This window comes from Rattus norvegicus, chromosome 6, assembly GCF_036323735.1.
Source record: "Rattus norvegicus strain BN/NHsdMcwi chromosome 6, GRCr8, whole genome shotgun sequence".
Taxonomy (NCBI): Eukaryota; Metazoa; Chordata; class Mammalia; order Rodentia; family Muridae; genus Rattus; species Rattus norvegicus.
In genome coordinates, this window is record NC_086024.1 from 55,152,483 (window position 1) to 55,177,911 (window position 25,429).

At 42.9% G+C, this 25,429-nt stretch overlaps 1 protein-coding gene across 2 annotated transcripts in view; it reads left to right on the top strand.

The window, feature by feature from the left end:
• Nucleotides 1-273: 273 nt before the first annotated feature.
• The window catches only part of Nampt (nicotinamide phosphoribosyltransferase), a 36,792-nt gene continuing 11,636 nt past the window's right edge, over nucleotides 274-25,429 (top strand). Inside the window, exons 1-6 of one of the 2 annotated variants that reach the window (NM_177928.3) lie at nucleotides 274-357; nucleotides 10,411-10,567; nucleotides 13,439-13,542; nucleotides 15,371-15,499; nucleotides 21,580-21,738; nucleotides 22,424-22,560. In NM_177928.3, the coding sequence (NP_808789.1) occupies nucleotides 301-357; nucleotides 10,411-10,567; nucleotides 13,439-13,542; nucleotides 15,371-15,499; nucleotides 21,580-21,738; nucleotides 22,424-22,560 (743 nt within the window). In that variant the 5' untranslated portion in view covers nucleotides 274-300. Of the gene's footprint in view, nucleotides 358-481; nucleotides 600-10,410; nucleotides 10,568-13,438; nucleotides 13,543-15,370; nucleotides 15,500-21,579; nucleotides 21,739-22,423; nucleotides 22,561-25,429 lie in introns of those variants that run through there. The other variant, XM_039111890.2, reaches the window with a different exon arrangement.

The window sequence follows — 25,429 nt, forward strand, 5'->3', positions numbered from 1 at the left end:
CCCCCGCCCCTGCGTTGCGCACGCGCAGCCGTGCCCCGCCCCTTATCCCCGGGATGGGCGGGGCGCGGAGCCGCCGGGAAAGCCGCCGGAGCGCGCTGGGTCGTGTAGCGCGCTTTCCTCCGCCGCCGCGTCACGGACCTGCCCGCCCTCCCGGCCCCTCCCCGTGCTCGGTTCCCTGCTCTCCCGCCCCCCTGCGAGCGAGCGGTGACTTAAGCAACGGAGCGCAGCGAAGCCCATTTTTCTCCTTGCTCGCAGCCGCGCCGGGCAGCTCGTGGCGCGGCGCCTCCGCTCTGGCCCGAGATGAATGCTGCGGCAGAAGCCGAGTTCAACATCCTGCTGGCCACCGACTCGTACAAGGTGGAGTTGGGATGGGGGTCTCAGGGCCGGGAGCAGCGGGAGCTAGGGCGGCGGGATAGGGCAGGTGGAGAAGCCGCAACGCGGCGGCTGAAGGATGGAGGCGCGGGCCGGAGGCGGGGCCTGCGCCGCGGCGGGGGCGCGGCCGGAGGCTCGGCGGGATGGGTGCACGCTGCAGCTACGGTCGCCGCCGGCGGCCCTGGCTCCCGGACAGGATGAACTGGATGAGATCACGGGACGATCGGGTTCGTTAGGTAACGGCCCCTGGGTCGGCAGGTATGGTCCTGCCCAGGGGAGCTCGGGGAGAGGTCCTGGCTGTGTGCCCCTCACCCAGCTAGTGGTCCCAGCGCGGAGGATAAACCTGGCCCCAGGAGCCGTGTCTGATTCAGCCGTCCCACGCTGGGTCTGCATTTCAAACTCCCTTGCACCTAGGGATCATTCACGTGCCTGGCCCCTGGTTGCCCAGGCTAGTGTGCTCTGGCTATGTGATTTCTGTGAAAAGGAAAGTGAAACACCAAGAGGTTAAGGAACTGGAGTTCTGACCCCCCCCCCCCCCGCCCCGAGAGAACTTGTAGGGAGAGTGAAATGGCACGTTGCTTTAAGGTGCCTATTGATTTGACTCTTGCATTAATTGAAGTGCACCTAAGCAAAGAGAGGCGTGATAAAGAAAGCATTGCCCCCCAACTACGAGAAATGAACCGCACTGATCTTGAGCTAAGTTTGTTAGCCAAGACGCTCAAAAGGTAAAATGTCAGACTAGGTACCCTCACTAGAACAGATTAAATTTTAGTTTTCAAGTTTAGCGTTTACTTGAACATCGTGGTGGTTTTGAGTGTAGCGATTTAGGCGTAGTACTCTCTCTCGTGCTTTTGTTTTGGTTCTTTGCTTTTTACTTTTTTAACCCTGTAGTCTGAATGTTTGAGTCTCATTTTGCTTACATACTAGTTTGCCCATTTTTTTTAAACTATTGTAAGTAGGTGAGCTTTCATTTTAAAAGACCCAAATTTATCAACAGGTGGTTTTTCACATGGAATTTTATTTTATTTCATTTCAGTGATTTCGAGGCAGAGTGTCTGTGTAGCCTTGGCTGTCCTAGAACTTGCTTTGTAGACCAAGCTGACCCTGAACTCAGAGATCTGCCTGCCTCTGCCTCCCGAGTCCTGAAATTTTAGGCATATGCCCCCCACATTCCTACTTCAGACGGGATTTTAAAGTGGAAATCACCTTTGCAAGATGATTATCACTTCCGTTGTGGTACTGGAGACTCTAAAATCCCTGCTTGATTTAGTTCAGTTGAGTTGCTTTGTATCCTTGGTGATGTTAGAAAAGTCTCTCGTTCATAGTTTTGTAAAATATAAGTAAACATCCCCAAGTAATTTCCAGCTATTTTACTGAGTTATGAATATAAACGGGAAATATAAACAGATGTAAAAGGCCAGGCTTAGGAGACAACATCTTTGTTTTAATCCCAACACTCAGAAACCAGAGAGGCCAGCTTTTGTGAGGTCCAGGCTAGCATGCTCTACGAAGCAGATAGCAGGCAGCTGGAACTGCTTGGTTTATCCAGAAAGAAAGCAGTCGCTCCTCTGGCCCTTGTGAATGCTGAATGTGAAGATGCTGGAGCAGTGGATGTGCTGGTGTTCTGGAGATGGCTTCTAGTTAATAAGTAATCTTAAAGCTTTCTAGTGTCCTGGCAAGTCATGCTTATTTGCATGAATTTAATTTGCATATAATAGATTTTATTCCTGACCCGTCTCATCTAGCTAATGTAAAGTATTTGTCCCTTACTTTTTGTCTTTTTTAAGCCTAGGTAGAGAGGTAGCAAGAATGCTAAACACGAGAGTACAGTGATGAAAATTCTTTCATTTGGCAATTACACGTTCTTGCCAGTTCTCAAAAATTCATGGCTGTTTAGAAGAGAACGGGTGGATGGTGAAGAGATCTCTTCCCAAATTAAAAGGGAAAATTGTTTCCTAAACTACACAGAGTAGATAAGGTGGTGGCCAAGCATATAGCAACATGTGGGATACATTTTCACAGTGTCCTTAAGAAAGGGCAGGACACTCGGGGCTAGTGGAGGAGCATTTGAAACACTTCCACTTCTGGGATCTCGTATTTCATTATGTGTAGTAAGGAGCTGAGAACGCAGGCAGATGAAGCTCTTCAGTTTCATCTTGAGTTCATTTTCCAAATAAAAAGGGCCTGCTTTTACCTCTTCAATCATTTATATTTTCAGAATAGCTTTGGGCACATTTCATACCCAGCTTTAGTGACAGGGCACTAACCCAGCTCGGGAAGATGGACAAGAGCCACTGCGGTGGTCGGATTGCATTCAGGACTTTGCTGTAAAGGAAACATGGCTTTTCTTTTTAGCTTACCTCTGGGATAATCAATTTCCAAATAACAAGAAAGCAGTCAAAAATGATTTTCTTTGGATTCCACAAAACTGCATACATTTTTTAAAAATAAGTGCCTACAGCAGAGAGTAGTTTTAACATTTTTCAACATTTTATCTCTAGGAGATTAGCAGAAGACACTGTCATTGTGCTATGGCTGGAAAAGACAGGCTACACAAGAGTCCTCCAGCAGTGTTCAGGTCTCATCACACCACTGAGAAATGTGCCACCAGGGTAACTCGCTTTTCAGAGGCTTCACAGGCCGTCCATGTGGGGCTGGGTCATCATTCCTTAATACGGTAGTAGTTAGGGACCCAGAGGGGAACAACAGAGCCACAATCCAGAGTGGAGAAAGGGTGGTTTCAGGGACACTTCCAGGAGCCGCTTCACTTCCTTGTAGCGATGAAGCAGTCAGACATTGTGTTCTCCAATGGCTAAGGAACACAGGAAGTTGAGAATTATTGCAGAAGACTTTGGAGACATGAGAATCATATGACCAGGTTACTTCTGACTGGAATTTCCAATCTTTTCCTCTTACTGGCTCCTATTCTGTAATTGTCTCTAGAGTGCTTCTGAGTAAACACTACAGGGTTAGGAACGTGGACCCATGGCACCAGCATTTATCAATGAGGAGGGCACCTCTAGGACTCTGCAGCTTTTTTCCCATGCTCTTAAAGACATGTATGTAGCAGTCATTGAGGTACCTCTGTAATCCTAGCACTGAGAAGGTAGAGGTGGGAGGCCACCCTGGGTTACATAGGAAGTGTGGGCCAGCCTGGGCTACATGAGACCTTGTCTTAAAAAAGCGGGTGATATTTTAAATATATTTCTTCAAGTAAGTTTTATAAGTTGTAGGGAAAGTTTGGACAATTGAAATAAGACTGTAAAACTGGTAAAGAAAGTTGCTTGCTGTCCGGTGTGGTGGAAGGAAAGAACCAACTGATACAAGTAGTTTACGCTTCAGAGCTAAATAGCAGCAAATTCCCTTCTGTGGCAGCAAATTTCCGGGGCCTCACAAACTGTAAAGACTCCCGAAATGCATATAATCTTTGCTGTTTTTCTTTTCACACATTAGCAGTAGTAAGGCTAGGGTGGATAGTAGAACCTATTCTGATGCTGTAGGTATTGCGCATATAGTTTAACTTACTCTGTGGCCTTGAATATGTGAGCCCATTGTATTTTAAACTTTGGCTCTTAACTATTTCTTACCAATTAAAAATACTGAAAAAGTGTGCAAGTACCAGTTGCCTTTGGTGACATGATATCAGTTTAAGAAGAAAGACCTTGAGAGACTAATTCATTCAGGTCAACCTCTGAAAACGTTTAATTGGGGTGTCTTCCAGTTCAGATGATCATGTGGGAGGTGGCCACACACAGGCAGACATGGTACTGGAGGAGCTGAGAGTTCTACATCTTGATCCAAAGGTAGCAAAAGGAGACTGTGTCACACTGGGTGTAGCTTGAGCACTGGAGATCCAAGAACCCACACCCATAGTCAACACATTTCCTCCAGTACTTCTAACACTGCCACTCCCTATGAGCAAGCATCCAAACACGGGAGCCTATGGGGACCATTCTTATTCAAACCACCACATTCCCGCAGGAGGATTCTGCCTTTATCCTCGGTCCCCACTGTCATAATGGGGCAAGGGAAGAAGCCCTTGGGAATGGAGTTTATTCATGTAGTTGCTTGGCTAAGAACCCACATTGAAGAAAGTTCCCCCTCTTAAAACATGGGGCTAGAATCTTTTTATTCTAGGCATTGAAAGTTATTGTCTAGCAATCTTTTTAGAATCATTATAGGAGCTTTTTTTTTTTTTTAACTAAAAAAAAAAAAAAAAACCAACTGTGTGTGGATATGCTGCCTCTATGCATGTCCTTGTACCACACGTGTGCTAGGTGCCTCTAGATCCCCTGGAACTGGAATTACAGAGGGTTGTGAGCTGCCGTGTGGGTGCCAGGAATTGAAATCCAGTGCCCCTAGTCACTGAGCCATCTCCCCGGGCCCTGAGCTTATCTTTTGGCCTGGAGAGCCAGTGCAATGAAGTTCTGTTAAAGGCTACGTTCACAGGCTCCTAAGGTCTTCACAGAGCTGTTAGCCACGGGAGGGCCCTGCCAGTTCAGGAAACATGTACTAGTAAGGTTGCCTAGGGATGTGAAGAATTTTATAGAATCATTTTACCTAGCAGTAGAAATCAAAGCAGTGCAGAAATGAGCAGGAGTAAGAGCTTTTCATACACTTAATTCTGAGCACATGAAACCGATTAATAGTGCTTTATGTTGAAGACTGAGCTCTTGATTTCCCCACTTATCTCTCCCATAGTCTTCATTGACTCACTAAATGAACCCTTTCTTTAAGAAGAAGCTGAAGTCGGGTCACAGCTGAAGTTATGTACCTGTGGTTGGTCTCGAGCTCCCTAGGTGGCTCAAGGCACCCTTCCTGCCTTACCTGAGTGCTGGGATTTCAGGTGTGTGCCACTACTCTTGGTTTAAATGGCACCACTGTTAACCCAGTGGCTCAAGCCAAACTTTAGGAGGTCTCTGTAATGTCCCATTACTCTCCCCGTCCACTTCTAACCCTTCTTTACCTGCAAATCCTAGGAGGGTCTTTTCCTTCTCTGACTTAGTTGTGGGCAGTAACTTCTTAATTCCTGACTCTGCTCTGAGCAGCCTGTCATCCATGTTGCTCTTTCTGCAAGATTGACTGTTTTATGGTGGTGGTGGTGGTGGTGGGTCTCACACACTTGCAGTTCTGCTCTCTTCCCCCAGCCCCAGACTGGTAAATTGTGAGGAGGGGCTAGGAATTGTAGTTCAGTGTTAGAGCATGTACTTACCATATGTAAGAGCCTAGATTCAATTCCCACATTAAAAAAAAATGTGAATCAGGTTACAGTTACCCCAGCTTAAGACATAGTGGCTTCCACTGCACTTAAAACACAATGGGAGCTCCTTCTCCACACCTGTGCCTGTGTATGATCTTACCTATACCAACCTTACCAGTTCCAAGGAACAATAACACTGGCCCTTATGCCAAAGAGTTTCCTTTCTTGCCATTTGAGGCTTGTTCACATGTCCCCACCTTAGAGAAATCTCCCTAAGTCCCCTTAAAGGTAATTGCCAGGTCCTTCTGTCCTGTCCTAAATTGTTTATAGCATCCATCTTAATCTGGAGTTACTATGTCTAAGTACTGTTTTTTTCTCTCACCCTTCTCATTAGCATGTCAGCCCATTTTCATTCCTCCCCTCAGCGTGAAACCGTAAGGCCCGGCACATAGAACAAACAGGTTAGGCGTTTGTGAGTGCACTGACTAGTTAGGTCATATCCCTGTTTGCAATGACGTTCAGTGACCACTTTGGCTGAAAGTAAAGAGGCCACCAAACTAGTAAAGCTAGAGTGCTGCCTATTGACTGTACTCTTGGAGTAATATTTACTGAGAAACTCTGCTCTTAAAAGATAGTACCCTTCAACCATCGTGTATTCCCATATAACTGGACCTAATCATCACTGTATTATTCTAATAACACTGTGTTGAGTGTTCATGGCTTAACAGTTCTCTTTCATGGTTAATTACCTGTCAATTTGCATAGACGTTTTAAATTCTTAACCTGCATTCTCTAAAATCTTTTAAAGTTCTCTTAATATTGTAAAGTATGAGTCATTTCTACTTCCAACAGCCTATGCAACTTTGAAATAATGGCATCTTTTTTTAACATAGGAAACATTCCGTATATTTAGGCAAAAGTGGGTTATAAAGCACTATAAAAAAGTATCCTAAACAAAGCTTTAAAAATTAAATGCTTGTGGATGAAGACATGGCTCAGCAGTTAAGAGCACTGGCTGCTCCTGGAAAGGTTAAGTGCCCAGCATCCACGTGGTGACTCAGCCCACGGGTCTGATGCCCTCTCCTGGCCTCCTCAGGCACTGCATGAATGTGGCAGCACTCATACACATAAAATAAATACGTATTTTTTTTTTTAAATTAAGGGCTTTAGTTGTTTTACAGAAGTATAACTATGATCAGAGGCTTTATTACACTTTTAGACCCTGGTGGGGCTAAATGAGTTAGAGATATTTCCATTCAGCTTTTGTCTCTTTTGACTTAGCAGAGAAGTAAATTAACTTGCTTTACGTGCTGTGTGTGCTTGCGTGTTTGCGTGTTTCTGGGCTATTCTGTGTGTACAGACGTGGTGCATGAGTGTGTGGCGGCCAGAGGTGAGGGTCTGGTCCCCTCCTCAGTTGTTCACATTGAAGTGGGGTCTCCCTTGAATGCATAGCTCAACAGTTGGGTTAGCCTAGCTAGCCAGTCTGTTCTGTGGACCCTGTCTGCAGCTCCCAATGATGGGATGGCAGTTGGGCTACCACACCTGCTTACATTTGTGTAAGTAAGTGCCAGGCATCCAAATGGTCCTCATGCTTGTTCAGCAAGTGTTTACCCCCTGACCCACCCCCCAGCCAGCCTTACAGATTATAAAGTCTGGTAGGACATAGCACTGTTAAGTAGATGGACTACTGTAGAAGTCATAACTCGGGTCAGGGTATATGGACTACTATGAACCTGAGTTTTTATAAAGCAGGTACTGTGTGATCCAGGCCTTCATTTCCTTTTCCTTTTCTCCTACTTCAGTACATAGGTTCCTCTGAAAAAAATCAGAGTTGCAAGGTTGAAACTAGGAGGAATTGTGGTTTACATGTATCTCGGGTATATTTTAAGTGTGGCTTATCTTTTTCCCTAGTGAGCCGAACTGTTACTGAAAGGTAGTTTATAAATGTACTTACCTTGGGTGGGTGGGTGGGTGGGTCGGTTGGTCAGTCGGTTGGTTGGGTGGGTGGTTTGCTTGCATGGCGCTAGATTAATGGGTTTAATTACTGTGGTTCTGTATTAGCTTTCTCACTTAGGTTTTGTAGTTTTCCTTAAACTGATGGTGGTATCAGGCCATGGGCTCCTGTGCCTTTTGTTATGGTTTCCTGCTGTGCCTGAACAGGATGGAGCTGGGGACCCAGGCTCTCAAGTCCACGTTACTGTAGAGATTTACCCCTACACACCTCTGTCTGCATGCTACAGAAGGGAAGCTGCCAGCATGCCTGGCTGGGAGGAAGCACAGAGGGCGGTTGTCAGAAATGACAGTGGAAATGCACTTTTAGAGGGCCACTGCTGACTTAACAAAGGTTCATTAGAATAGTCAAGCTTCACTGCGATTGAGATTGTGCAGCAAAGAAACCCTGGCTTTGCTAAACCTGAAACCATAGCTCAACGAGGAATTTGGTGTGAACTGTGTTCACCCATGAAACTTGGTCTGCCATGGCTGTGACTTACTCGTACCTTAAATTTTAAAGTTCCTCTTTCTGTTCTTACCACCGTGCAAACACTCACTACTCTAGTTACTTATTTGTAAGTAACTTTGTACATTTACAAATAAGTGCCTTATTTATACAATTAATTGTCTTAGTGTGACAAAAACATTAAAATAAAACTGAAAGTCTAGTGAATAACTTTTCCTCAAATGGAAATTGGTAAGTTTTTAACAGTGGCCTTTACCAAATTCATAGAACAGAAACTGTTAAAAGGCTTTCATGTTTTTAAACTCATGGGGGTTAAGATCATATAGAAACTCACTTTTCCAAAACAATTTGAGAAATAGCAAAATAGGAGGTTCTGTGTTTGGTTTTAGATGTTTTACTACTCTGTGTGTGTGTGTGTGTGTGTGTGTGTGTGTGTGTGTGTGTGTGTGTGTGTGTGTGTGTGTAGGGGCACGTGTGCCGTGGAGGTCAGAGGATGACCTGCAGGAGTCTGTTCTCGCCTCCTACCACATGGTTCCAGGGATCAACCTAAAGCCATCAGGTTTCTTACATCGAGTACTTTATGTACTGAGCCATCTCAACAACTCTGAAGCAAGCTTTCTATCTGCTTTGCATTATGTTTGCTGCTGCCCTTGCTTTCATCCAGGTTTCTGTAGAACATTGTGGCAGTCAAGAGCATCCTTGATGCCTCATAGTTGCATAAAGAGGTGGGTGGGTCACAAGGAGACATTGACTTGACACATTACATAGTAATGGTATAAGTTGGACATTCTTGATCCAAAACTCAAACATCTTGAGCATGGATGTCCAGGGGCAAAATTCCAAACTTGACCTCATAAAACAAGTCACAGTCAAAATATAGAGGTCAGCTCAACTTACCCAAGATGCAGTCCACAGACCACATGAAGCTCAAGAAGAAGGATGACCAAAGTGCAGATGCTTCACTCCTTCTTAAAAGGGGGAACAAAAAACTTAATAGGGGGGGATATGGAGGCAAAGTTTTGAGCAGAGACTAAAGGAATGGCCATTCAGAGCCTGCCCCACATGTGGCCCATACGTACACAGCCACCAAAACTAGATAAGATTGATGAAGCTAAAAATGCATGCTAACAGGAACTGGATGTAGATCTCTCCTGAGAGACACAGCCAGAGGCGAATGCTAGCAGCCAACCATTGAATTGAGAATGGGACCCCCATTGGAGAAATTAGAGAAAGGGTTGAAAGAGCTGAAGGGGCTTGCAACCCCATAAGAAAAACAATGCCAACCAACCAGAGCTCCCAGGGACTAAACCACTACCCAAAGACTATACATGGACAGACCCATGGCTCCAGCTGCATATGTAGCAGAGGATGGCCTTTTTGTAGCAGTGGAAGGAGAATCCCTTGGTCTTTCGAAGTTTGGACCACCTCCCCCCCGCCCCCCGTAGTGTAGGGGAATGTCAGGGGAGGGGGCAGAAACGGGGGGGGGGGATGGATGGGGAGGGGAACACCTTTATAGAAGAGGGGGGGGGATGGGATAGGGGGCCTTATGTCCAGGAAAGGGAATAACATTTGAAATGTAAATTAAAAAAATAAAATATCCAATTTAAAAAAAAATAGAGGTCAGGAAGATGGCCTAGTGAGTAAAGTGCTTGCTGCACAGGCCTGAGGACCTGAGTGTGATCTCCAGCACCTGACATGAAAAGCCAGGCATGCTGGCATGTGCCTACAATACCAGTGCTGGAAAAGCAGAGAAAGGAGAGCCTGGGCTTGCTGGCCAGCTGTGCAGATGAATTGATGAGCTCTGGGTTTGATGAGAGATACCGTCTTCAAAGTAAAGCAGTGAGTGACTTAGAGACCTGAAAACACCTCCGGCCCCCTCACACCTGCATGCACATGCACACAGCACACAGACAAGCACACAAAAATGATAAAAGCATTTTTTATGGAGGCAGGTCTTACTCCCAAATACAAGTACAGTCAAGTGTTCCAAAGCCCCAGATCGGAAGTGCCCTGTCTCAAGCGTTTCACTGAAAACAAACAAGTACACAGCTGTCTGAGTTGGCTGCCCTGGTCCGTTTGATAATGGTTGTGCACCTCAGACTGCAAGGAAGGCTGTACCTAAGACCAAATGAGGTCCTTTCCACCCAAAGGGTTTTAAGCCCACTTAGGTGTAATCACTCAGTTACTTGTTTGACTGTAAGGTAAGGTGTTAGGAGGGTTTTGGAGATGTACTTGTGTCTTGCTCTGTGTCACCAGGGTGGGAGATTGACCAGTAGCAAGTGAAAAACAGTTTCTGATTGGGAAATAATTTGAAGACTTGTCTGTTGTGCTTTAATTCTACTCTCGGTGTTTCCTAATGAAAGTATTTTTCTTTATGTAGGTTACTCACTATAAACAATACCCACCCAACACAAGCAAAGTTTATTCCTACTTTGAATGCCGTGAAAAGAAGACAGAAAACTCCAAAGTAAGGAAGGTGAAATACGAGGAAACAGTATTTTATGGGTTGCAGTACATTCTTAATAAGTACTTAAAAGGTATTGCTTTTCCCAGTACATTTAAAACACTGCTTTTATGTGACTTCATATCTTTCTATATTGCTATGTTCTGTTATTGGAAGTAATTTTTGAGTAATCTAATTTTGATATTTATATTTGATTACTACTTTAGTTGTTGTTTTGGAAGGTTTGGTTCTGGCTTGTTTGTTTTATTACAACACCTTACTCTGTATCCTAGGCTGGTCTTAAACTTGGTAAGTAGCTGTCCTCAAATTCACAGCAGCCTCCTGGCTCAGCCTCCCAAATGTTAACATTATAGTGAGGAGGTGTTGTCATGCTTAACTTCTTTTGTAAAATATTTTTGACGTTTATTTAAATGCATTAAAGAAAAGCTTAGAATTTAGTGTGTGTGTGTGTGTGTGTGTGTGTGTGTGTGTGAGAGAGAGAGAGAGAGAGAGAGAGAGAGAGAGAGAGAGAGAGATGTTTTAAGATGGAGAAAGGTTTTCTAGAACATTTCCAAAGGAAATTTAGTGCAGTCAGTAATATTCATAGGTCCTTCTTGTTTATTCATAGACTTAGCCATTCACTGACAGCTGTGTACTATTCACTAAGGGTTTACTATTAATCCAGAAACTCATTTTGAATTGCAGTAGGTTTAACTAGAATATTTTTATATTGCTTCAGATATACCCTAAAGTTTCATTTTTTCAAAACTATTTATAATAGTGGGTTTATTTCTAAGTGCATTTTAAACCAGAAAAATCCCCCAAGTAATTTTCAGGGTGGGTTGTTTTTCTGTCGAGGCCATTTACAGCCTATTGTGTAATGGAGTTTCTAGGCAGAGAATCAGATCCAAAGACCTTACCCATCTAGAACTTTCTGAAATAAAATAATTTTAATTGAGTACAGATTAAGATAGGTCACACATTTTTATTCAATTCCGTAACTTCGTGAGTTATTATATGTAAGTAGTATTCATACATGTGCTGCATTCATTGCCTACTGTGAATACACACATGCACACATACTGCATCGATTGCCTGCTCTGCACACGTGTACTCGTGCTCCATTCATTGCCTACTTTGCACACACCTGGATTCACGCTACAGTACACGCTGCATTGCCTACTTCGAATGTGTACACAGATACGCACATACACATGCACATATGCATGTGCACAGGCGCTACCTTAGTTGCCTACGTTAGAGTGCTGCTTCTTAAACTTCCTCCACTGGCAATTCCTTCTTAACCCAAGGAATGTTTACACAATCCTGAATATGTAAGTATATGAAACATATACAACGCAAGCATTAGCTGATTGAAAACAAAACAAAAACTTCATAATACATCTAATGTCACCCTTTATTAAGAACTAAATACTAATGTATCTGTGCTTATTTTTACCTAAAGAATTCAATCTTAGCTGAATAGTTGATACTGAAGAATATAGGGAATCTTCAACATTTTTTAAAGTCAATATTTTGACTTTCTAATCACCAGTGCTAAGACTGCCGCATCATATAAATATGTAGTACAAGTGACAGAAGTGTGTTTGGGGCCATTTTATAAATTGATGTGAGTTCCATCCTAATCCCAAGCGAAATGCATAAAGAACTTTTTATGAAACTCAGATCAGCAACTTTTTTTAAAAAATATTCATCTATTTATTTATTATATATGAGAACACTGTAGCTGTCTTCAGACACACCAGAAGAGGGCATCAGATCTCATTACAGATGGCTGTGAGCCACCATGTGGTTGCTGGGATTTGAACTCAGGACCTCTGGAAGAGCAGTCAGTGCTCTTAACCACTGAACCACTTCTCCAGCCCCCTCAGATCAGCAACTTAAACAACAGTTTTAAAATCAAACACTGTAACACAATACAGTATAAACATTTACTAGCTTAAACTACATACTTAGAAGAGGCAATAGGAAAACACTAAAAGTCTATTTTCTGTGCTTGAACCGTTGTGTTTCTGTAAGAACAGAGAATTTGTATATACAGTAAAAGTATTGCAGTTTGTTTCAAAGCTGAGCAAGATATTTCAGGCAGCATTTATTGACCTTGTATGGTGTGACAGCATGCACAGTGCGAGGTACACATGTGTGTGTTCAGACCCCACTGGATGAGCTGTGTGATCCAACACAGGTGAACACTGCCAAAACCACCTTGACCTCAGTACGTTTGGTTTGAATTAACTTTTGGTGCTTGTACACTCAGAAGCTTTTACTGTTGTCAGATCTTTATAGAACCACCTACCTACCCTTTAGTTTCCCTATCCGTACTTTAAGGAATTGCTATAGGGCAATGTGTTCTAAGTAGCTGTGTGTCTTAAGCCATGTATTTCTTCTCACTGTCCTGGAAGCAGCTACTGCACCCCTATCCTCATCGTACAGACAGAAACTCTAGTTAAAAAGAAGAATGGGTAGAAATTCACAAATTGCGAAAATTACTGATTTCCCAGCCCCAGAGACATCTCTGAACAAAAGTTCAGAAAATAAGCTATTGCTTTTCTTAAGTTTAAGGATCTCTAAAAGCATTGTTTATTTTGTTTTGATACTACGTAAGCAGTTTTCTGTTCTTGCTTGTTTGTTTTAGTTTTTCAAGACATAATCTCACCAAGTAACCCAAGCTGGCTTCAGAATTCATGGTCCTCCTGCCTTGGCTTCCTGTGTACTTCACTTATGAGCCTGAGTCGCTATGCTTGACTGCTCCCGTGCTTTTAAAATAGATGAGCGCGTATGCTTAGGGTGAACTCCTAGAAGGACAGGCTCCCTTTCTGCTGCTGACCTGTGGAGTGGGTTCATCCTGCCTGTGCCTTTTAGTCATGAGCAGGGTGAGAGAGTTAAATGTTGCTGTGGTGACTCGGCAACTCAGAACATAAACGTGACCTTTGTGTGCTTCCAGGTAAAGTAGTGACCAAAGAGAAAATCCAGGAGGCCAAAGAAGTGTACAGAGAACATTTCCAAGATGATGTCTTCAATGAAAGGGGATGGAACTACATCCTTGAGGTAAAAATGCCATCAGTGTTTATCTGTTTTTGGTGTTGGTTTAATCAAAAATTTCTTGCCATGGAATTTGAATAGAAAATTCAACTAAAGGTTTTCGTTGATATCAATATAATGGTTATTTTTAGATATACTTACCAAAATCTGTAAGTAACATTTGGTTCTCTCCTGTTGTGTGGATCATTAACTGTTAGTTTATAGTAGTTTAAGTGATATGCTGTGTGACTTCTGGAAAACATACCTCAGAAGTGGGAATAGATCAATAATTTCTAAAGGGTATGGTTACTTGGAAGTTTCAGAATAGATGCTGTAAATTATTACAACTTAATTCTGGGAACTGTCTCTCACCGAGTAGTCAGAATCGTTTGCTGTGGCTTCTTGGAGTTGATGTTTGTTCTTCACTTTACCGTAATGTCCTAGGGTTCCAACACTAGGAATTGAACTAATTATAAGAGCAAGTCTTAGCCTGGTGTTTTCAGTATTACTACACTACACTAAAATTAGAATATGCCGCACAGCATAGCAAACCCATAATATTGGAAATACTTGTAGCTTGTAGTAAAGTGAGTTTTATGCTAAAGTGAGGTACCTGTTGGTCTTTGATAAAGTCAGAACCTTTATCAAAGTAAGGGTGCCAGCTGAGCTAACTTCGTTTGCCCTCACTCCCTTCTAGGAGGGTCTCTAAAGATAGCATACAGAGATGAGTCTGTAATTTCTAGTGGCCAGTCTTGATTATGCATGCAGGAAGTCTTAGGGTTCACTAGACATAATCTAGTCTGGCTCAATTTACAGTCAAGTCTAGAGCTGTTAAATGACTCCCCAAGGTCTTGCAAATGAGTTTGAGATAAACCAGGGTGTGCCAAGCAGCGCTCTGCTACATCATGTTGCCTTTCGTGTTTTTCATTGCAAATAGCTTTTTCTCATTTAAATTCTAAGTCTTGAATCACATAAACTCTTGCCTTCTATACAAGGATTAACTAAAGCTTTCAGCTCTAGAAAGGATGGGAAGGGGACAATGGCCTAGGTATTTTTCTATTGTTGTGCTAAGACACCATGACCAAGGCAACTTACTGTAGAGTTTATCACAGCATACAGTTTCAAAAGTTGAGTGTGTGACCATCATAGCAGGGAACTGATAGAGCAGGGGCTAAGAACTTACTTACATCCTTCTCCACAAGGCAGAGAAAATGCCCACCCCGTCCTCAAGTGACACACCTCCTGATCCTTCCCAAACAGTTCTACCTATTCAAATACAGGAGGTTACGGGGACTATAACTTAGACATAGGCATTGAATGTCAGGGTCTTTATGGTTTAAAAGTTTGCCAGAGAATAGATAAGCTTCCTTAAAATTCTTCTGTAGTTAGTGACTTCCTCTAATGTATGTGTTCTCTAACACTAGTCTGTAATCTTTCCTTCGTTTTTCATCTATGCAAAGAACCTATGTCAAGCAGTTGTTTTATAGCATATTTTAGAGTATGTTAGAGTGCACATACTCTCACTTTTCTGAACAAGCCAGGGGAATGCTGTTTTGATCCATTGTTGATCGTAAATGGTAGGTGTTCTTAGCAGAAACAGCATGAATTTAAAGATCTGGATTGTAGCCTAAGTTGTTAGACATTTTAACTCACTTTAGAAGCTGCAGGATACACTCACTAACTAGATTATTGCTAATGATTTAACAACATCTATACTTTCTGCAGTGCCAAAATTTAGTTTCCATATAATGTAAAAAAAAAAAAAAGAAAAAGAAAAAAAAAAGAAAAACCTCGATACAACAGGCAACTGAATATCGCCTGTTGAATGAATGAATGTATTGTTGTCTCCTGCCAGAAATATGACGGTCATCTCCCAATTGAAGTAAAGGCTGTTCCTGAGGGCTCTGTCATCCCCAGAGGGAACGTGCTGTTCACAGTGGAAAACACAGACCCAGAGTGCTACTGGCTCACCAACTGGATTGAGGTAAGCAGAGTTTGTGCTTTGGGGGGGGGTGGGGGGGGAGGGCTGTGGTTCGGTTTGGTTGTTGGCTTCGTGTGTGAGACTGAAGGTAAGAGATCTTTGGACTAGGAGTATGCCAAGTTGCTACTGCTAGTAAAGCTGAAATCTACCGTTAACTCCTGTCTCAAGCTTCCTTAGCACTGAACGACACTTAGGTCCTTTAATGGAATCTGATCTTCAGAGATTCTGTCTAAATCAGATGGCTGATAGTGGTTACCGAAAGCTCAGTTAACATCTGCTTACAAATTTGTGTGTTTCTTTTGGCACTGCTAGGGCTGGAATCCAGGGCGCAGTGTGCACTAGGCGACTCCCAGTAAACTACATCTCCTGCTCCTCTTTAAAGAAGCTTCTTGAGACAAGGTTCCACTAAGTTCCCTTAAGTCACAATTAAGGCAGGCCTTGAGTTGACAGTGCTCCTCCCTCTGCTGCATGAGCAGCGGCTACACCAGGCCCGCCAGTTCCTTGTCATTCTCCATATATATTAGCTTAGAGAAAAATGGAAAGTGCCCAAGTTCGTGTTTAATAACTACAGACCTCTGCTGGCCATTATTCCAATTCGAGTCAGTTCATTCACTCACATCTTTTTCTCTTGGTGATGTTTTCAGCTTCTAAATATAGACGTGGTTCTGTGTTCATACTGTTTAATTTCTAAATCCAAGAAAGGGGCATATATGCAGTCTGAGCTGCTCAGCGGGTGGGGAGGTTGGGGTGATAGATGTTCCTTACATAGTTAACATCAGCATTTCAATATCCATGAAAGTAATTTGTTACGCTGCATAATGTAAGATTTTGAAAAACTAAGACCTAAGAATATGTTTAAAATATATTTTACTAAGTTGACAGAGAATTTAAAATGTTGTTATACTCTTGATGGCCCATCAACTAATGGCAGGCCTAAAAAAGCTAGGGAAAAAGGTACAGTAGGCTAAAATATGTTTTAATCTATACTGTGTAGTAAAACTTTGAATTAACTGTGATTTGGAAGTCAATGACAAGTAATCTTAGTTTATATTCAGAGATTTTGAGTTTGAAAAACTATAAAACAACAAAAGTAGGAGAAAGGTTTGGGAGATTTGGTTTTGGTGGTACCAGAGGTGGAACCGGAGCACAGGACCTCATCCATGCTAACCACATACATGCTAACCACATACATGCTAACCACATACATGTTGCACTGAGCTGTATCCCCCACCTTGTAGTAGAATGGTTCCTAACCACACTGTCTCAGCTAGTGCAGTCAAACTAGCATTTCATCTCCAAACCCAACCGAGCACATGGATCACTTTCAGTTTGCTGCCGAGTGGTCCCATCAGTGCTATGAGTAGTTGGACTTCCCAAAAGGCAGACAAGGCATAAGAGAAATGCAAGTTGAAGGGGCTTAGTGGTTAAAGTTGTCGTCTAACAGTCATAAAACATGGGAGTCCAGATAGCAAGAACCTGTGCAAATGCTAGGTGGATGCTAGGTGGGATTGAGAGCCCACCTGTCATGTCAGCCTTGGAAGGCACACACAGGGAATCCGCAGAGCAAGTTGGCCAGGGAGACTAACTCTAGGTTTTTTTGAGAGACCCTGGTCTCAGTGAATGAGCTGGAATAGCAATCCTGGATGATTCCCAACATGAAGCTTAGGAGCCTGCATGCACACACACACTCCACATCCTTGGAAGATGAATGGGGGAAAACGGGGGGACTGAATAGTTCTCCTTGCCCTTCAGAGCTTTTCTTTGCCATCTTCTGAGAGGGACTATTTGGTGGATTTTACTCAGAAACCTCAACGTGAAGAAAAAAAATCTATCAGGCAGCTTAGAATGGTGGTTAGCAATACATAATTCCTCTCCCTCCTTTGGTAAATACCAATTTTAATAAAAATTATTCAATATGTGAGGCTATGAAGATGGCCCAGGAGTAAGAGTATTTGCTGCTGCGCCAGTGTGAGAATCTAAATCCCATTGTCCAGCAGTCACACAGGAAGCTGGCAAGGCTGTGTTCGGAAAAGGTGGGGGACGGACAGGGAAATTGCTGGAGCTTGCTGGCAGTCAGCCTCACCAAAAATCAGATAGTTCAGACTTCAAAAGAGTAGTGTCCATCTATCTCCTCAAGGGAGCAAGACAGAGGAGGGAAGAGGACAGCCAGCCCCCACTGTTGCCTCTGAAAAAGCACACACACACATTGCTAAACATAAATGCACAGTTGCTGTGTCTTTGAAGAAACCATCCCTACTCTTCACCAGTCCTCAGTTCCGTTCCCACCGTGTACTTAAAGTCCGTTGCCAGACATGGCAACACTACTTATAAACTTGAACATATTCTTCCTTTAAAAGATTTGAGATGACACCAACATGGCTCGGTTCCATTTTGGAGTGTGTGTCTTAAGTAATGAGTAACCTCATTGACTGCTACTCACCTGCATGAGCTTTGGTGCCAGGAGAAGCCTTAGTCCTTTCCAACCAGACTTCCAGCTAAGTTTAAGAGAGGCCAGGAGCTCTGCAGGCTGCCTCAGGCATACACAGGGGCTGAGGAACAAACACATGAGACCAGATACTCCTTTCTGAATGAAAAACCTTTCTGCTGCTAAAAGGCGATTTTAAAAAGATGACACATAAAATGCCATTTCTAAGATAGGAGAGACTGAGGCCTGCCAGGCGACATTGTAATAAGCGCTTATGAGAGGAAAGTTGTCAGTTTTCTTCCAGAAACAGTCTTGATCTGTGTGGGGATGTTGCTGTTTGGAGAAGTTGCCATCAAGGCCTGCCTACTTAGTAGACCTTGGATTGGTCTTCCTCAGCCCCCCTTGGCCTCTTCCCTACAGTGTCTTGTAAAGAGGGATGTTTAGTGTTAAGCTGGTTTTGTTGGTGTTGTGCAGGAGCACTATATGATAGTAATTTCTCTCCTTTCATGGGTGAGGTCATTCTTCTGTGGTATAACACAGCCAGAGTTTTTCAGGTTGTGTTTTATTTATCTCTGTCATACTCCTGGAGAGAACTGACTACTGAACTTAATTAAAACAGAGAGGTGAGCCAGGTGTGCCTTTGAGCCCAGCACTCAGGCCTGTGAGTTCAAGACCAGCCAGGACTACATCACAACACTATAGGAAAACAAACAAATGTAGAGCTGATTGAATTTGATTCAACAAGTAAACTAAATATTTATCTATCATTCAACACAATGCTTGGCACAAAAATTAGAGTAAGCTATGCCTTATTAAGGTCCTTTACTGGAGAGTTGCAGCTCATTAGCTAACTATGAACATGAATACCGTGGAACATATCTGCTGAGTTAGTACTAGAAGAGTGGGTAATTCTGTCCTAGGAATCATAAAAGTAGGGGGTGGCAGAGCTGAGGGACATAGTTCAGCAAAGGCTGCAGTGTGAAATGAAGGCTTCAGGGAGAGGAATGTTTACGGGGGTAAAATGTCAGGATCGGAGACTTCCGTCCATTTGAATTGTCATTCCTTCCCATACCTCGTAGAAAGCAGGCAAATGGTAATTAAACCTTGTGAGAAGCTAGATGTGGTGCCAGAAGCGTGGATATGACAGACTCACGGCCGAGACAACACAGCGAGATTCTTTCTGTCTTAGTTGAAAGTAACCAACTAATAAATGTTGGTATTCAAGAGCCGCCACTCAAAAACCATACAAACACTGATCTCAGTTAAACAAAATTAGTTTATTGAACACACACCTTGATCCTGAATGTTCAGGAACTCAGAAAGGACTCGGAAGCCTAAATGTGGTCCAAGTCTACGCTGAGTAAGCTTTTTATAGGAAAACCAGGTTCACAAGTTTAAAGGGCAAGGAGGGGAGCAGTTGGCTTACAGTACTCTCAGCTGACCTTTAAGCTGACTGGTCCTCAGTGAGGTAAGGGGCGGTGGGTGGGTGGGTGGTGACCAGGAATTTCAGAACACTGAGATAGCAGAGCATGAGTGTTATAATCATAACTTTCTGGCTCAGTAGTAGTATTCATCAGTGTCAGCCACAGAAACCGCAGTGAGCTCACGTGTAGGTGTAGGAAGTGCTGCCTGCTGGTCAGCCCTGACTCAAGATATTTAGACATAATGGTTCATACTGACCTTTGATTTGATGGGTCTTATATAAAGCTTTGTGGAATTTTTCAGGATTAGCAAACCTCATAGAACAGTCATACAGAATAAAACAGGGTATGTGGTCAGGGTGCCCTTGCTTTAGGCCAAGACACTTCTCTGTGTCAATGACTGGCAGGCATGTTACAACAACAATATGAAATAGTTGGCAGGCATGAAACAAAATGGCTACAGGTATTGGGCTTGACAGGGGCAGTCATACCTAACATAAGAGTGAAGAATGATAGAACCTGCCTAAAGCTCACAATAGAATGATATCCTGTGACAGTATGAAGCACAGGTCACAGAGGCTAGCACTTGGAGTTAAAAAGATCATGATTGGTAATGGGATCAGAAGAGCAGTTCTGAAAGCAAATGGGTCAGAGGTGAGAGTTGCATCAGCTTTGCTGTCTAGCAAACTGTTCCCAGAATTAGTAGTTACACAACTTCTGTTCCATGTGGTTTCATGATCCACAGATGTTCCTTGGATTTAACACCTGCATTCAGCTAAGCCAGGCAGCCTCTCAGGCAGACAGGCCTGGGGAAGGGAGGGAGAGATGGACAGATGGACAGACAGAGACAAAGAGATAGACATGATTGACATATATAGCCCAGAATCAAGGACTGAGGACTAGAGCTTCAAATGAGAAGAGCTTGGAGGGTGTCTTAGTTAGGGTTTTATTGCTGTGAACAGACACCATGACCAATGTAAGTTTTATAAAGGACAGCGTTTAATCGGGGCTGGCTCGCAGGTTCAGAGGTTCAGTCTATTATCATCAAGGTGGGAGCATGGCAGTGTCCAGGCAGGCATGGTGCAGGAGGAGCTGAGTTCTACATCTTCACCCGAAGGAAGCCAGGAACAGACGGAGCATCCTCAGGCAGCTAGGAGGAGGGTTTAGTGACACACTTCCTCCAACAAGGCCACACTTTCTAATAGTATCCCTCCCTGGGACAGGCATATGCAAACAATCACAGAGGGCCATGTTGATTCAACCACAGGAGGCTGTAAAGCCACAGTAGTTTTTTCCCCCCTTAGATGAGCAGATTTTCATGACTAAGATGATCTCTTTCTACTTGTTTTATTTACTGATCACTTAGCTTATTTTTAGTAAGTTTGGTTTATAAAATTTAAATCAGAAATGAATTGTCTTTTTCATCCAGTTCAGTACTCATTACCATTTTAGTAATATCTTCTAACTTTTTCTAAAGTAGATTGGAAGCTGCATCTGACAGTATATATCAGGCTTAGAACATTAAAATGGAAATTTATCATTCCAGAATGAAGTCTAATAAATTCCCAAGCCAAATTCACTAGTGTGATTCTGGTGGTTACATATCAGCCTGAATTTGGAGTTAGTTTACCGGCAGTCAAGAAAAAAGTGAAATAAAGAATAGTTCAGTAAGAACCTAACAATTCTAACACTTCCTCACATAAATACTTCACACAACTTTCTTATAACAAGCTTTGGTAAAAGGTAAGCATGGGTCTCCAAGTAGAATTCTTGAATATCAGTAGCCCGACTAGAATCAAGTCAGTCTAAAGGAGTAAAGAAGTGGGGGTTGGGGATTTAGCTCAGTGGTAGAGCGCTTGCCTAGGAAGCGCAAGGCCCTGGGTTCGGTCCCCAGCTCCGAAAAAAAGAACCAAAAAAAAAAAAAAAAGAAGTGACTACTTTAAGTAATTACTTAGTAGAGTTTAGTGCATAAGTCAGAGCTGCTTTGTGGGCTGTTTGGTGCAGGTCCACACAAGTAAAGGAATCAGAACAAGTATTAGAGACTTAGGACAGTGTGAATCTCTGCTTATAGTGAGCGATGGACTCCATCTGTAGTGCACATCCTATCTATTGCCTCAGAGAGCCTACTGAAGTTTCTAAGAGTCCAGATGTACAGGATGTTTCTTTTAAGAAAGCTATGATTTCCCTAGAAGGAACCTAATATTTTATGGTAATAATGTGGTTATTTTTCATTACAGACTATTCTTGTCCAGTCCTGGTATCCAATTACAGTGGCCACAAATTCAAGAGAGCAGAAGAAAATCCTGGCCAAATATTTGTTAGAAACTTCTGGTAACTTAGACGGTCTGGAATATAAGTTACATGACTTCGGCTACAGAGGAGTCTCTTCACAAGAGGTAAGGAACCAGCTGAGCCTCTAGACTACAATGTGGGTTGTCAGTGGTGTATTACTCACTTCTGTTGCTATGGGGAAGCGCCATAACCAAAAGCAACAGATGGAGGGAAGACAGGAGAGCCTGTGGCGGCAGGAGGTGTAACAGCAGGACAGGAAGCCAAGAGCTTATGGCTTCAAATACAAGCATGAAGCAGAGTGAGAAAACTGGAGATGCCATGAGGCTTGAAATCCTTGAAGCCTCCTGCAGTGATGCACTTCCTCCAGAAGGCTGTACTTCCTAAACCTGCCCGATCAGCACCACCAATCCGATACCCAGTGTTCAACTCTCTGAGCCTATACGGACCATTCTCTAAACCACTGCAGTGAGAGGCCACTCTCAACTTCTAGAATTATCACAGAGATGGGACTTGCTTTTAAGTTGCAATTCTGGGGACATAGCAACAGATAACTGAGTGTCTATTGTGTGTCATCCTGTTCCCAGTACATGGGATAGACCTCTCAGCACACGTTCCAGCTCTGATGTTAGGCGGAGGGGTAGACGGAGGGGTAGACAGACAGGCAGCAGATGCTGATGCAGAACAGCACAGCTCCAGGGTAAAGACACTGGGATGAGGCCCAGAGATGGGATGAGGCAAATGGAGTGTTACGTTCCTCTTCTGAATTTCTGTTCGTGGTTGATCTTCCAGACTGCCGGCATAGGGGCATCTGCTCATTTGGTTAACTTCAAAGGAACAGATACTGTGGCGGGAATTGCTCTAATTAAAAAATACTATGGGACAAAAGATCCTGTTCCAGGCTATTCTGTTCCAGCGGCAGAGCACAGGTAAAATTGAGTTTGTTCTCATCCTTGTGTTTGCTGTTTAAACACTTGCCTTACATGTACAAGGCCCAGGGTTCTATCTCTGTCCCTACAAACAGAATTGCTTTCTAAAACTTGTTTGAACTTGTTATTTGTAACTCAGCAACAGCTTACCTAACAACAGAGCCAGATGCTAAATAAACTTTCATGGACGTACAAATTGGATGCACACACATTTTTACAAAGATTAGTGTCCAGCCGGAGGAGGATTTCCAAACTTTTCTTATAAAAGCATTGGAGACTTCCTAACACTTAACAGTTGCCATATTGGTCTTATTTTATTTTTATGTATTCATTTATTTTATTTATTTTTATTGGATATTTTCTTTTTACATTTCAAATGTTATCCCCTTTCCCAGCTTCCCCTCCAAAAACTCCCTATCCCATCCCCTCTCCCCCTACCTCCATGAGGGCGCTCCCCCACCCACTACCTCCTGCCTCCCTGCCCTGCATTCTCCTGCAGTGGGGGATCGCGCCCTCACAGGACCAAGGACCTCTCCTCATATTGATGCCAGACAGTGCCATCCTCTGCTACATTGATTGGAGCCATGGGTGGCTCCATGTGTACTCTTTGGTTGGTGGTTTAGTCCCTGGGAGCTCTGAGGTATCTGGTTGGTTGATATTGTTGTTCTTCCTATGGTGTTGCAAACCCCTTCAGTCCTTTCTCTAACTCCTCCATTCGGGACCTCATTCTCAGTCCAGTGGTTGGCTGCTAGCATCCGCCTCTGTATTTGCCAGGCTCTAGCAGAGACTCTCAGGAGACAGCTATATCAGGCTCCTGTCAGTATAATTTCTTGGCATCAGCAAGTGTCTGGGTTTAGTGTTTGTATATGGGGTGGATCCCCAGGTAGGGCAGTCTCTGGATGGCCATTTCTTCAGTCACACTTTGTCCCTGTATTTCCTCCTGTATTTTGTTTCTTTTTCTAAGAAGATCTGAAGTATCCATACTTCAGTTTTCCTTCTTGAGCTTCATGTGGTCTGTGGATTGTATCTTGGGTAATTTGAGCTTTTCAGCTGATATCCACTTATCAGTGAGTGCATACCATGTATGTTTTTGTGTGATTGGGTTACCTTACTCAGAATATTTTCTAGTTCCATCCATTTGCCTATGAATTTCATGGAGTCATTGTTTTTATAGCTGAGTAGTACTCCATTGTGTAGATGTATCACATTTTCTGTATCCATTCCTCTGTTGAAAACATCTGGGTTCTTTCCAGCTTCTGGCTATTATAAATAAGGTTGCTATGAACATAGTGGAGCATGTGTCCTTGTTATAGGTTGGAGCATCTTTTGGGTATGTGCCCAGGAGTGTATTGGTTTTATTTTAAGGAATGGCTTTTCATTTGCTACACTGCATAGGCAGGTAGATTTTTCTTCATTAAGCTGGGAATGCAGTAAGTACTGATTACTTTCCCTGCTTCTCTATGTGATCTCACCCATCTCTGCCCAGGAAACTGTCATCTTCAATTCTAGATAGAAAGCCATTTTAAGAGTCATAATTTAAAAAGAAGTTCTTGTTCTCTCGTGCTTACTTGTTTGCTCTTACTAAACTGAAGGTGTACTAGGAAATTACAGTCCAGGTTGCACCAGTCTCAGTCTCATCTAGAGTTTCCCTTTACGGGAAGTAAACGCCATCAATAGGGAGTATGTGGCTCTAGTTCTTCGCTTCCTTCACTGTAGTCGTTTGGGAGTGCTTAACGTTCTGTGTAGGTCTGGGTGTGTAATCTGAGCTTCATCACTGAGACATACTAACTCCCCAGCCTTCATGTACAAGGCAGTCTGCTTGGAGCTGCAAGAGTCAGAAAGATACAGAGCTGACCCTCTTGATAAAAATAGTACACTAGTAGCAGTCGGCTCTGTTTGCTAAGCATTTTTATTTAAAGAAGCACAATTAGAGTGTAGCAGTCTCAAACAAGTTGAAAAAGGGTCATATTTATTGGCTAGATGAAAAAAGCTTTTATAGGGACAATAATCTTGACTTTATAAGGGAATAATAAAATCTGGTTAAACATTTTGAGGGTAATACTTTTTCATGTTTACTGTCTACCAAGCATTATGATAGAGTGTATGCGTGCTCTAGAGACTAAGGGCTGAAACAGGTATGTTAAAAGTAATTGAAAGTCGGGTTAGGGCTAATTTATTAAGCACCTTCATGTTGAGTGTTAACTCTGCATATCATGCATGTCTGTCTTTTTGTTTTTGAATGCAGATTCCTGTAGCTCAGGCTGGCCTTGAACTTGTTATGTCACTTGAGCTCCCAAATTTCCTGCCTCCATTTCCAAAGTGCTGTGACTATATTCAGTTCTAGCTTACTATTAATTAGACATTTTCAAAAAACAGATCCGAAGTTCTGAGCAAATGATATGTTAGAGATCGATTGTAAGTCATGTGGATAGCAGGAAAACCGGAAGCTAGGCTTTCTAGGAAGTAGCGTAGGAAACCGTCCTAAGGATGTTGGGTTTGCAGCTAGGTGGTTAAATGAATGCAAAGAAGTTGATAAACATGATACAATTGCTAAAATAGATTATTTGAATTGTGATACAGAATAGTCAGCTAACATTAAGGACACTGCTATATAAGAAGGCACCTTGAGTATGAGTGTTAGCTGATGAAAGTTATTTGTGTTTTTATTAGTCTGTACCCATGTCTTTTATATTTTTAATATAGTAATCACATAGTAGGCTGTCAACTAAATAAGTTTTGAAGGAATAAGCACATGAGTATACCATGAGTCTAAAGACAAGGAGACTTTCCTAGGGCTTCTGGGCTAAATGAAAAAGACACTGTATGCATGCACAGGGTGGAAGTCTGGTGTGTTTTATGATCCTGTGTT